This window comes from Mycteria americana, chromosome 18 (assembly GCF_035582795.1).
Source record: "Mycteria americana isolate JAX WOST 10 ecotype Jacksonville Zoo and Gardens chromosome 18, USCA_MyAme_1.0, whole genome shotgun sequence".
Lineage (NCBI taxonomy): Eukaryota > Metazoa > Chordata > Aves > Ciconiiformes > Ciconiidae > Mycteria > Mycteria americana.
Genome location: NC_134382.1, coordinates 3931503 through 3945091, shown reverse-complemented (window position 1 = coordinate 3945091; position 13589 = coordinate 3931503). Strand labels below are relative to the sequence as shown.

Sequence of the window (13589 nt, the reverse complement as noted above, 5' to 3'; positions counted from 1 at the left end):
CTGTTTGATGCATTGACGGTGCCCAACATCAGCAGTTACAGCCGGGCCCTAATGACCAAGGTATTAAAGGTTTTCCCGTAACCTCAGCGATGAACACAGCTTACAGTCAACATAAACTGAGGCTAAAGCGTTTTCGTGCTCAGGGAGAGGGAATCTTTTCAGGTGTTTCTTTGAGTCACCCTTTTAATAAAGTGCCTCCACCCAGTACATCTATTTTTTTTCCCAGGAGGTGCTGGGAACACACGGGCTTGTGACACATTAGCAGAGCCCTTTGAAGAGCCTTTGATCACGGCGCGGAGCGCGGCTCGCAGGTGCTGATGGCGTTTCAGCCGGTGGATTCTGCTGCCTGTGTATTTCAATAGCAGCGTTACCTGGCAAAGCACCGTATTTGTATTTCAAAAACTAATTGAGCGAATGGCGTTACTACAGCTTTACACCAGCGTTACTGAGAGTTTTCCATGTACTTTGCTTGCTCACGAAGCATCGCTCCGATCTGTGGTAGCGCAACAGAGTAATCGCATAATTCAATTAAACAATATCCTTTGATTGCCGGGTGGCTCAGAGGTCCAGGAGCAGCAGTTGGGAAACGCTTATTTAATAACTTAATTATTATAGTATCAACGTTATTTAGCACTCAGGCAGGCCTCTGCATTCGGATAACAAAATTCACCCCTTATAATTTAATCTTATCAATTCGGTGACTGCCCCGGGAGCCGAAAGCAGCGATACAAAGGCGGAGAGCGTTTCACAGGGCAGAGCGATGCTTCCTCACCCATTTCACATCAGCCAGTTGGTCTGGGGGCACGCTGAGGGATCAGGAGCGCTGCTGGAACCGGTCCCCCCCCATCCCCATCCCCCCCCGGCGAGGCCTCGCTGGGGACACGTGGAGGGACCCGCCGCGCACATGCGGCACCGCGAGGGCGTGGCCTGAGGGAGGGGGCGGAGACTGGGGCGTGGTTACGGGGAAGAGGCGTGGCTATGGGACGGGCGAGGCTGCGGGGAGGGGGCGTGGCCTGGCGGCGGGGCGTGGCCTGGCGGCAGCGCTGCCCGCAGCGGCTGGCGCGGGGGGCGCGGCGAGGCGGAGCCGGGCCCGCCCCGCGCCGGCGGCCGCTCAGTGCCCGGGCAGCGGCGGCAGCAGCCGCAGGAGCGCGGGGAGGCGGCGGCGGCGGTACCGGTCCCGGCCCTGGTCCTGGTCTCCCCTTCTCTCCTCAGCGCCCGTCCCGGCGGCCGTTAGCGGCCCGCGCGCTCCCCGACGGTCACTCCGCCTCAGCCGCGGCGGCCGTTAAACCGCCGCTTCCGGCCGCAGCGCCCCCGCCCCTCACCTCACCTCAGGGGCTGAGGCGGCCGCCGGGCCATGAACTCGCTGTTCTTCGGGGAGATGGCCCGCGTCTTCTCCCCCGGCGCGGCGGCCGCCTCCTGCCCGCTGGTGCCCGGCGGTGGCGGCGGCCCCGGCAGCCCAGCGGCAGCAGTGGCGGCGGCGGCGGCGGCGGCGGGGGGCCCGCCGGTAACGGCGGCGCTTCGTAACGACCTGGGCTCCAACATCCACCTGCTGAAGGGGCTGAACGTGCGGTTCCGCTGCTTCCTGGCCAAGGTCCACGAGCTGGAGCGGCGCAACCGGCTGCTGGAGAAGCAGCTGGCGGCCCAGCAGAGCGAGCGCGACCGCCGCCTGCGCTACAAGACCTTCTCCCGGGACCAGGCCGTGCAGACCGACTCCGGTGCCCCCCCGCTGCTGCCGCCGCCGGGCCCCGGCCACGGGCTGGCCGCCGCTCCCCTCGCCTCGCCGCCCCACTACAGCCGTTTGCCCGGCACCATCTGGAGCTACACCCAGGTGCGGCGCACCGGAGGCGGCGGGTTGGAGACGGTGCAGGGGCCCGGGGTCTCCTGGATCCATCCGGACGGCGTCGGGGTGCAGATCGACACCATCACCCCCGAGATCCGCGCCCTCTACAACGTGCTGGCCAAAGTCAAGCGGGAGCGGGATGAGTACAAGAGAAAGTGAGAGGCTGGGGGGGCCGTGAGCCTGCGGGGGGGGGGGGGGGGGAGGATGCGGGCCGCCGCTCCTGCAGTGCGGGGAAACGGGCGAGGCCCTCCGGGGGGCGGAGGAGGCATTGGGGGAGCGTGGGGAGGCCCGTGGGGACGTGGGGACAGGCCTCCCCCCGCCCCGGGTGCGCTCCCTGGGGAGGATGCTCCCGTGGGTTTGGGGAGGCTCTGCCTCGGGGAGGGGGGGGCTTTGCACCTCGGCTTGGCGTCCAGAAGATTGTAGGGCCCTTCTCTGGGAGGCTGGAGGGCCTTGATCTTAAAAAGGAGCATTGTCAGCTTGACTTAAAAAAAAAAAAAAAAAAAAAAAATTAAAAAAAATCCTTTTTGGAGAAGGGAAATAATCTGTTATTAATATTGCATTGCATAGTTATTCCTAAATTTAGCTTGCCTTCATTTTCTGGACTAATCACTCCAGTAGTGGATTTCGTGTGCCAGCTCTCCGAAATTAGCTCAGTGCTGCAATATTTGGGTTGCAAATACTGCAGGGGAAGGTTTGCACTCCGAGATGTTCCTCTGAATTAGTCAAAACAAAAGCCCTGACGGCAGCTTTTGTAAACCCTGGTAATCTGGAGGTTTCTCTTAGCCTGGTGGGAAGCCCTGGGTTTTTAACTGGTGTTCTTCCCCCCGGTGATGGATAGCGTTCCCTTTGGTTTGCTGTATTTGCCTGCTCGACGTTGCTGTGGCAGAGATGGAGGCCAGAGGAAAAAAAAGGTAGTTGGGATTCTGCAGGGAGATTCCTGCATTGTCTGAGAGCTGCCTGTCCTTTGGGGCTAGCGTGGGCACTCCCGTTCTGGAGTTTTGTCATCTTTAGGCCTAAAATGCTTTTCCTCCTTTCCCAGCCTTGTATATTTTTGTTTTTCTGCAGAACAAATTTAATCCTTTCTTTCTTTTTTTTTTTTTTTTTTGGAGGCAGCCGGCATTTCTCGGCTCTGTGGCCTGTGAAGCGTAGCTGAATTTCTTCTGTCCAGGGTAACGGGACTGCAGTGTGCTCTTTGCATACCTCTAGTCATCAGCTTTTGTAACAGACCTCTTCTTGTGAATTAACTCGGTTTAGAGAGGTTTTATAGGCCGGCATATGCTGTTTGAGTAGTAATTTCTGGCCTATTTGTTGACTAAAGTCCCGTCCGCTTTCAGTGCATCTTCTTAAAGCTTGCGTGTCTTGATTGCTCTGTACTTTGTGGCTGGAGCACCTACTGAATCTGGATGGAAAAAGAAGTTGACATCTTTTTTCGGTCTAGAATAGTAGATGCCATCATGGCACGGGGTTGTTTTTGTTTTTATGGTTGGTACCAAGGAGATGGGAGTAGCAGTGCTTCAGAGGAAGTTGCGCTTGGTGGTGGCTTGGTTAAGGAAGATATGTGGTGCGTGTGGGTTATGTCACCAGAAGCTGGGGAGACTTCTTCTTTTTAATGGATATGTGATTTATTTTTTTTCCTTAGGGAAGAGGAGACTTGTGGGCCATCAGTCTTTCTACTGATACATAGTTGATTCTGTCTATTCTGCTTTCACTCACTTGTGTACAGCAAATTTTCACCCCAGAGTCTCTATTCATGTGTGAGTGCACACTCACGGGGATTGCATAAACCAAATAAATTCCATGGAGCAAAGGGGGCTTCTTTGTAGGCAATCGCAAACCTTCTTCTCGCCACCCTTCCCGCCCTTGAAACAGGTTTTTCTCCTGATGCTTGAAAATAAAATTTGATTAATAGATATCGACACGTATCACGCTAGTATTATATCTGCAGTGTGTCTTTTATGGTACGTTCATTACTATGTAATTGGAGTGATTATTCCACTCCTCTGTGACCTTCACTGATCAGATGGGCATCGCACGTTAAGCTCTTTTGGGGTAGGTTGGCTTTTTCATTTGTGGCCTTGAGCACACTTTTGCATGCTTACGGAGTAATACTGTGCTGTTTTAAATTTAATTCTTGCAGTCGGAGCAGATTAGTCAATTTGATTTCATTATCATGAGCTAATGGGGTGTTGCAGTGTTTGTCAGCAATCCTGTGAAGATTGGTACCGATGTTTTCTTGTTTGTTTTTGCAGGGAAGGGATTCTCTGTCCTGGCATGTTTGTGTGTACGTGCACGTATATAAATACGCACTTTGGGTTTACCTTATCTTGCTGTGAACCCTTTGATGATCGAGTTTTATTTAGGGAAGTGGAAAATAAGTGGAAAATAAGCCGTGTGCCTATCTCCTGACGGAGCTGTTAGGGCCTGCAGAAAGTTAGGCGCGTGCACAAGTTTCGAACGCAGACTTGGGATCTTGCAAAAATGCGCGCGGGTTTTTTATAAACAGCCGGCTGGGCAGCCCCTTCGCCTAGCAGGCAGGTGGTCCTTCGAAACGGCGCTGCTCCGGGTTGCAGATATCTTTGTGTTGGAAACACCGTGTTTGCTAGATGTATTTGAGCGGTTTTGTAAGCTGCTGTTGTTGTTTCACACCAAGAAAACAACCATTTTGCTTAGCTGGAGAACCAGCAGCACACAGCAGCCTTTCTGAAGCCATCGGGCCTTGTAACCTGACCAACAAGCCACCGACTCGATAGCAAGAATGCTTAAGCAGATAGCAATATGTTACATTTATTTCCTAAAACAGTGGAGGCTTTTTTCCTTTCCAGGATGACCACTTGATTAAGGAGGTCACAGCTAGCCGATGTTTCTTGTTTGAAATATTTGGCTACCGGGAAGACACCAGGCAGGTGATTACATTGCGAAGTCCGTGAATACTGCTCAGGTGAATGCTTGGTTTCAAAGACATAGCTCATATGTGATGTGTCTGTTCTTGTTGAAGACACAAACTCATTGATGTCATACTTGTGAACTGAAAAATGCAATGGTGGAATTCGGCGGTGAAATAATAATCCCTTTTGTTTCCTTTCTTTTAAAGGTAGCTTTACTGCTACTCTTAATAACGGAAGATCGCCTAAGATGTTCTTTCCAATTAAATTCTGTCTGTGCAATTTTTGGGATTACCAATGGCTTCGTTCTAGGAAAATACATTCAACTCCTTTGTTCCATCTCCCAAAATCGTTTTTCTCGGGCATCCTAACACAAGAAACTGCTTTGGAGTTCTGAAGTCTAAAAAATACTTGAGTGCATAGTCAGTAGAGCACCTAGATCATATTTTATCCATGTTTTCATTTGCATTTGAAGTACAAATGGGAAAAGATCCCCTCGAGGAGCCCAGCAGATATTTCAGACCAAAATTGCTTTTTTCCCCGCCCCCCCCCGATCATGTTATTTTACACAAATGGTACATAAATGTGAATCTTTTCCTACTTAACTTGTTGTCTTAATCTTATATTTTTTTAGTAACGATCATGATTTTACACTGTGGATTATGACTTCAGATGTGGGAGTTAGCAATTGGAGGAGATTTATAGGAAAAATGAACTTAAAATTCATCCTCTCTTGTTTTTTCAAACTATGCTAGCATTTAGAAGAGCTTTTGGCCATAGATCTGATTCCAAATCCCTTGTAACTTTTTATCTGTTACTACCCTTTTAACAAGAAAAGGTACAATTATCCACTTCCTTTGCAGTCAAACTAGCTCAATAAAAAAAATACTTTCAGGGACAGTTATCTGAAAATGGAGGCAAGTGTCAGATTTTGTAAGTTGAAACACACTGCTGAAGTGGGGTTTTTTTCTAGACAGAAAAAAAATTAAACCGTACTGCTTCACCTCCTTTGAGGCGAGATTAAACAATTGTGGGTTTTTAAATGACCAGTGTTTGAATCTTGGATCTATCCATCCCTCCATCTGCGGGTTTAATTTCAGGCGTGTGACTGTGCCGTTGCCCTGCGAGGGACTTTGGGTTACTATCTTTAGGTTATTTAGAAGAAAAATCCGCGTTCTGAAGAGGGGCTGGGGATACGAGACCGGCACGCTCCGCCGTTACGTAACTGCCTGTCCCTGGTACGTGCGTGCTTTGGGGTCCTTCCTTTAGGCTTCGGGCAGCTGAGCTGAGTGGAGCCTCAGCATCTCCAACGAAAGGCGATGCCCCGTGTTTCTGTTGGTAAGCATGCGCCCAGGTATTTCAACCTACTTGGTTATGGGAAGGGGGAAACAAATGTGCTTCCCCCCCCATTAGTCAAGTTGCGTTGCCGGTGGAGGCAGAAGCGCTGACAGCCTGTCTGCTGGCCAAGGCAGGAGGTCAGAACGCGTGCCTACGGAATATGTCGGGCAGCGATGCTGAGCGTGGCGCACAGACCTGCCGAGAGGCAGTTCCTCCGGGCGAGGTGCCTCACCTTCCAGCTTCCAGGCTTGCACGGAGATCTCCCTTGAAGATCTGAGCGCATCGCTGTGTGTTATGACAGTCAAAATACTGCTGCGTGTGGCCAGCGAGAGTCTGCTGACTTGGTGAAAACCTTCTGCAGTCATTCCCTGTTCTCCCTTCTTTTTTTTTTTTTTTTTTTTTTCCTTTCAGCTGCAAGAAGGCTGCTGATCTGTCTGTGGAGAGCTTTAGACTGAACACTTGAATAGATTTGTATATTATGGTTTCAAAATTGTTCTTAATTGGTGCAGATACTGAGTCTGCCAGATGTTAGTCGTCTTTTCCAGCAGACTTAACTGTTACTAAGGGCTGAACTGGAAATAATTGTTTTACCTCAGGATGGTATTTCATTTGGAAGATTAATAAAGTCCACTTGAAAAAGAGATTATCTTAAATTTGCTGCAGCTGGATAGGACAAAGATTATCATTGTCAGAGGCAATGCATGTCAAAACTAACTGGGTCTTGTTTTTTTAAAGAAGGGAACTTAATAAAAATGTGCTTAAGATAAGCCCTGGAGGAATGTCTGAAAACTTTTAAAGCTAAAATATCAGTGGTAACAAGATGCAAATGTTACGCATAGACCCAATAAAAAACAAATAATTTTTTTATCCCTATAGAAGAATGTAAGCAGCACGCTAGCCTTCAGTCTGTGTTTCAATTGGTTACAGAGCGGTAATAATGCAGTCTCTGTGTAAAGCCATATATATATTTAATTCTGGTATTTCTGCTTTTATTTTTATGTTTTAAAGGGGTAGTTATGTTTCAGTGTGGCTTTTCACTGAAATTTAGTGTTCCTTACTGCTTCCAAAGCAGTCATGCAGCCTGGTATTCGAGATTTCTGGATACCCCTTATAAGATGTGAAGCTTGATGTTAAATGCTCCCTCTGGTGAAACCTGAGACTCTGTCTTGAAAATACTTTTTTACTTGCAGTGGGAGGACATGAGATTTTCTCTGTGCAGAATGGATAAAATTGTCTAATGTGAGAAAACTTGGCCATCTAACAAAAATATACATCCCTTATAATTGTTGGTCGGAAAGTTGCACTGCTTGGAGCTGTGCAAATTAAGCACTATAAGAATAATGTTTGTTTGGGTGTCAGATGTTTTTCTTTAAATTATGCCATTGCTTCTAAACTGCTGCTGCAAAGACATGCATTTACGATACACATGCAGATCTGGAGCACTCTAACAAATCTCTGTTCCCCCCCTTGGTATAACTGGAAACTGGGCCTTCTGGGTTGTAGTAATGTAGAAGTTTTGGAAGGAGAGGAGGACATTTCCCTTTGATCCTGCTTTCTAACAGTGCTCCATAGTGGGACTGGGGCTGTACTTTGTTAAATATTTAAGTAGATAAATCTCTGTGTGTGCTTTACTTAAACTGGCTTGTAATGGGAGCAACCGGGGAGGGCCAAGATATGTTATGACTGATTTGGAATAGCTGTCTTAGCTGGGCGAGTTAGCTATTTATTCTCAACTTTATCTTTGGCTAACTGTTAACTCTGAATTCTAATTAAAATAATGAATTTGCAGATGAACTAGATTGGATGTGGTGGAGAGAAATATCACCACCTCGTGTTGTGGTTAGAGTTTCAGAGAAACTTGGGCCAGGATCTGTGCCGTTTTCTTCAAAGAACAGCTTCCTCTGTTGCAAGAGAACCACAGGACTTTCTGTGTATATTTTGAATTTACCTTTTGATTCCTCCTCTGACTCATGGTGGGAAGCTTCGGACTTTCTGAAGGCAAAAAACCAGACTTTCAGAGCACAGCTTAAGCGTTGAGTAGGTCTGGGAGCAAAACCCCCCAAATACCTCTGATCTTTAACCCAAATAATCTCTGAAGACCCTCGTAATTTAGGGCTGAGGTGAAAACAAACACAGCAACAAGTTATTTCTAGCTCTTCATCATCTGTAATCACAGGCTTTCGTTGCAGCAACGCAGTTTGAGTGCTGGGCTTGCAGCTAAAGGAAGCGCTGAACCCACGTACAGCTCAACAGCTGCTTTTTTTTGTGGTTAAGGTTTTGTGGGGATGCTCTGCCAGCTCTTACGGTGGCTTCCTGCATGTTCTTTTCTGTGACTAAATTTATTTTTTTTTTTTTTTTTTTTTTTTAGTTCGCTAGAAATATTCACAGGATGTTGTTCTTTACCGTTTAAGTCGCCATCTTAATGTTTAAGACCAGCCTTTTTGTTTGTAGAAGAAAAGAGATTTCTTCCAGCTTGGTCTTTAAAAATAGTTAAAAACTTAACAGTGTGTACCTGTACGCTGTTTAGTCTAACTGAAGCTCTTCTGCAGCCTTGTGACTACTCTGAACTAAAAGATTGTCTTGTTCCCAGAACCCTGAACTGATAAGTAATAAATGGTAATAAATAGTAACAAATGGGACAAGACCGATTTGGCTTAGTAAACAAAGCACAGGGAAATCGTATAGTGCATGGCTGTGCTTTTAAACCAGTTTTCAAACTCCGTTCTGCCCTACCCCACCATACGCCTGGCTTCTATAGGGTATTTTCTACGTTTTACTGTCTCCAGTTTCATTTTGTATGCGTGCTCGCCGGCTGCTTTCACGTGCTGGTATTACCCTGGTCACGTTTTTCTGGAGTTTCTATGCATGTACCTCCCACCCTTGCATCTCAAGTGGGGGAACTTGCCTCCACTTTATTATACGTTTAGAATAGGGGGCAAAAATAAGATCATTGTAGTATGGCAATAGCTTGGACGCACTGATAGATTATTGAATTTCAAATATATTGTTAAAATGCCTTGGTTTGGGGTTAGAGGTGAATGGCCGTAGTTAGTGACCTAGGGATGCCTGTGCCTGCTGATTGAGAAGTCGTCATTTAGGAGGGTGGGATTTGGTTTTGATGCCAAAGAAATAAGTAATGTGTATGGTGTTTCATAATCCCTGGCTGTCGCCTAGTCTAGAAACAGTTCTTATCAGATCTTTCTGCTTCCAAGTAGGCTTGAAAGAAGCTGAAGTGATATAACAGTGCCTTGCTAGTGTGTTACCTGGATTGTGCAGGTTGCGCTAGATGTCTGTGAACGCGTCGGGACGATTCGGTGGCTTTTTCTAGTACTGTTGTGGAAAGTGGCAACTGGGAGGCATATACTTTTACCATGATAGGCTTAACAAGGTGCTTAGTTTCAAAAGCCTTTTAAAAATGAAATTATTAGCATTTGTTTAAAAAAAAAACTTCAAATGCGTGGGGATCTTTCTCTTCTGTTTTACTTGCTGTGAGTGGTGTTGATCCATGTACAAAAATGACATCGACTCTGCCTCTGGGTCCCCTTCAATAACAAGAGCATCGGGAGAGCTCGGAGAGAATGGTGCTCTGTGCCCATTAATGATGCGTCCTGCTTGTTAATGACACAGAACATGGACTGGTTGCATTGTTTCTGTATGAAAGTGAATCACAGATGATGCATTTCTTCAGCCTTTTGTTCAAGCGTTTCCACACTCCAACTCATCTACACGTGACTGGATGGTTACTCGACTCAATTTGGAAGCATTCTGCTGGACTCGATGTATCCCGCTTCCCCCAAAAGATTGTTAATTTGAATCCCCTTCCAAGTAGATTTTGGGACTGAACCTAGTCACGTCTGCTTTCTGTGTCATGGCTTCAAAAATAAGCCCGCTGCTGCGTTTTGGATCTTGTTCTCACTGGAGAAATGCTCAGTTGTCCCTTTTTTTGGCTTTTTCTGCCTGGAAACCACCAATGTGCATTGCTTTAGAGAAGGATTTTAGCTGTGTGTGATCAAACGGATGGCTTGCATTGCTACTGTTAGTAATGGGGCTCCAAGTTTAATCTTCAATCTGATGCTAATTTCAGTGGATTTATTCTGAATTTGCACTGAAATACAATCGAAAGCAAAACTTGGCGTTACAGCCTGAGCCTAAATTCCGTGTAACTTCACAAATCTCTTGGTGCTGTGGACAAGCCAAATGTTTTGATTTCCCAATCTTAAATGGTTTCGTGAACCTGAATAGAAATTACAAAGCCTTTGTGAACAGGTAAACTTCAGATCAAGTTCGGTATCGTATGGTTATTAATACGCAGGTGTGCCACCGCATTACAAACCCAGTTTTGTTTGCTTTGAGATGTATGGGGGTTTTGTGTATGTTAGCAGAGATCAACAGTGATTGAAAGACATGGCAGCTCACAGACTCGGTACGAAAAAGGGGAATGCCAAGGAAGAATTAACTTTATCCTCTTCATGTGGGCAGGAAAACTTACTAATTTTATAATGGCTCATTAACATAGAGAACAGGGATGTTGAAGGCAGTGAGGATGTATGGTAGGATTGGATCCCCCTTTACCCTTGAATGCAGCAGATGTGTTTAGTCCGTGCAGTGACTCATGCTGGGATGGGAGATCAAAGGGGTCCTGGCTCAGTATTTATTGCGAATCAGTGGTTTCAATGGAAAATATATTTCTGTCTGTGGATTCTTACAGGTAAAATTTGTCTGCATGTCTCTGAGGAGAGAAAATAGAACGATGTCATTTTTTTTTAAATTAAGCTTTCTCTGATACAGAGAACAGAATTTAAATTTAGCAGGCCCATGTCTGTTCAATCATAGCAGTCAAGTCCTGACAAGTCAAATCTAGTTAACAAAAATACTAGGTATTGGTGTAATTTTACATAGATCTGTAGAATGGCGTGGGTGCATTAATATTGAATTATAATTGGAATATTTTAAGGGTTCGAAAAGCTATTGTCACTAAAACTGCTACAAGAAGATTCCCCCCTTGCAGGTATGAAAAAAATCTTTATTTCCCCCTCTAGCCCTTTCAGTAAAGCATTGACCATATGATGAAGCATTGAGCACTCTGGATTCTGTTCCTAACTCTTCTACTGAATTTTTTCCCCAAATGACTATACCAGAATCACCTCACCTTTGACTGTTTCTATCATCCATGCGGTTTTGGAACCCCTCTTTCTTTTTTTTTACTTTCTTTTTTTTTTCCCTAGAGAAAGGGAGAAAAGGGGAGTGCAAAGCACTTAAGAACTCCTTAATGCCCTGGAAAATGTTTTTCCACTAATCTGTATTCTTAACCAGAGCGTAGAACTGCCGGTTGTCAGTGGGAGACCAGCTTTTCTTGTTAAAAGGGACAAAGTGACCCTGGGAAGGAAGTCCCACTTGCAGAGATGCTGTACAGAATTTTATCCTTTCAAGAATGGCTATGGGATGTAAGTAAGCTCATTTTGTGATAACTATCCCTGAAGGACAGCAAGCTCCTGGTGGCAGCATGTGATGAATCTGCAAATAAACCCATTTTCTTCGTTGCTTCCCTTCCCTTTTTGGGTATTGGATCCTTCTATCCATTTATATGCAATGCAGTCAGACTCTTCCCTGTTAAGTTTCAATGGCTGGAAGGAATTTACTGTCTTCTCTACTTACTATTTTATGTAGGGGATCATAGGAGCCTTACCGTCGGCATGTCAAGGTAGGTCTTACTGCTAGGGGTACTGTGCACTGGGTGTTGATGCACTGAACTACTGGCGTTCTGTTGCAGCCCTGAAAGAGGTGTCATCCTATTTTCAAAAGCCTTTTTCTTTCTCCAGTGTTCAGTGAAGCATTAATTACTGTTTGATCTTTCTCCTCTAAAATTCACAACGAGATACGGCTGTAGACCCCTGGGCAGGGATTTATTCCCCATGGTGAGCTAGTGTGGCTCTCTCCTTGAGTGGGCTTTGATTTAGGTGGGGTTTGGGTCCATGACTCAGCCTAATTCTCCTGTAATTGTAGGGCAGTCGAAAGGCAGGGGAATGAGGTCACCGTCTCGGTCACTCTGTTCCTTTTCACTGGCCTTTTGCATTAAAACCGAGTTTGTACTGGAACTCTTGTGCAGTCCATCTCTTCCCCTCCATAAATAGCACAGGGTTGCCACTGCCGGTAGTTTATACCCCCCCACTAATAAACATTTGCAGTGTTTCAGACTGCCTTAAAATGGGATTTCATTTGTGAAAACAGCTGCCACTTTCTTTGCAGCAGTAGGCAAACTGAGCGTCCTCCCTTTCAGCGGCTAGATGAGGCTTCAGTAAGTCTGGGACTAGTATCTTTGAGGGTATTCCAGCGTGGGCCAGTGTTCATCAAGTTCCTTTTCATTGTTTGCCTGTGAATTTGAGTACTAAACAATTAGTTCTTGGAAATTTATGCAACCGAGACAGCAAAAACAACTGTTATGTTTGTGTGAATTTAAGACTGATCTGCCTTTGTACAAATATTTAAAAATGCCTAATCTTGAAGTTTATATCCTCCAAGCTGTCATCTTTATTAATTCGCTTCCATCTAAATGGCATAGTACCATGGTAATTCTGTAAAGGCTAGTCACCATAATTAACTAGAAATACTAAACTGTATTAATCTGCCCATTGTGCTAGAAGTGATTAAAGCAGCTTAAACAGAGCGAGCATTCTTACATTTCGTGAAGGACCGTGTGAGGACTACTGTGTATTTCCTCAAGTGTCACAGGAGCCTTTGAAGAGCCGTTTATTTCCTACCCTTTGTTAATACTTGTGTTCTTAGCATCCTGATACTGCACATAAAAGCTACACTTAAATATATTTACCTTTATAAAGGTAATAAAACTCTTAAAAAGTAGATAAGATAATGGACGTATGGGAGCATTGTTGGGAGACTTTGCTGTGTGCTGGCTATGTATCCCACCTGCCTTCCTGACTCCTGACAGCAGATAAGCATTATCTCATTTTAATAAACAGTTCCCTTGATCTTTAATAGGTTCAGTAAAAGTATTCAGTATTGGAACAGAGATTAAGATGACTTCTAGCTCTCCGTTTTGAGGCCGATTCATAAAGGATGTGGAGGAAGAGGGAGGGCAAATGGAGATAAACCTAAAGACAAGGTAAGGAGAGCAGTGAGCACTTTAGCTGCAACTTGCAATTATTCTTGGCATTTCAGGCTGAAGAACTGCAGAAGTGAATGAAAATGTTGTGGTAATCCATTCCAGCAGGATCTCTGGTTCCTTTCCACGGAAGAGTAATCCTGATATATTATCACTCAGTCTTATCAGAGCCTTTCAGAATTAGTTTGAGTTGATAACAGCAGGGTGGTTACAACATGGCTAGTGAAGGGAATGGCTATTATATAGAAAGCATTTACTTGTGAAATCAGTAAGTCAAATGAAGACCTTTTATGAGAGAGGATGTTAAAATACCAGTGTTTTCAACTTAGTACAGGTTACGTTCTAACAGCTAAGCTTAGCTAGTTGGATATTTAATTGCATCGTTCAGTATTTCTTTACAGAAATGGAG

The 13589-nt window shown here is 45.6% G+C and overlaps 1 protein-coding gene across 2 annotated transcripts in view; it reads left to right on the top strand.

Annotated features, from left to right (window-relative positions):
* The first annotated feature begins 1061 nt into the window (after positions 1-1061).
* Positions 1062-13589, top strand: part of IFFO2 (intermediate filament family orphan 2) — a 43014-nt gene continuing 30486 nt past the window's right edge. The window contains exon 1 of one of the 2 annotated variants that reach the window (XM_075520772.1): positions 1062-1995. In XM_075520772.1, coding sequence (XP_075376887.1) covers positions 1355-1995 — 641 coding nt within the window. In that variant the 5' untranslated portion in view covers positions 1062-1354. The remainder of the gene's footprint in view (positions 1996-13589) is intronic. The other variant, XM_075520771.1, reaches the window with a different exon arrangement.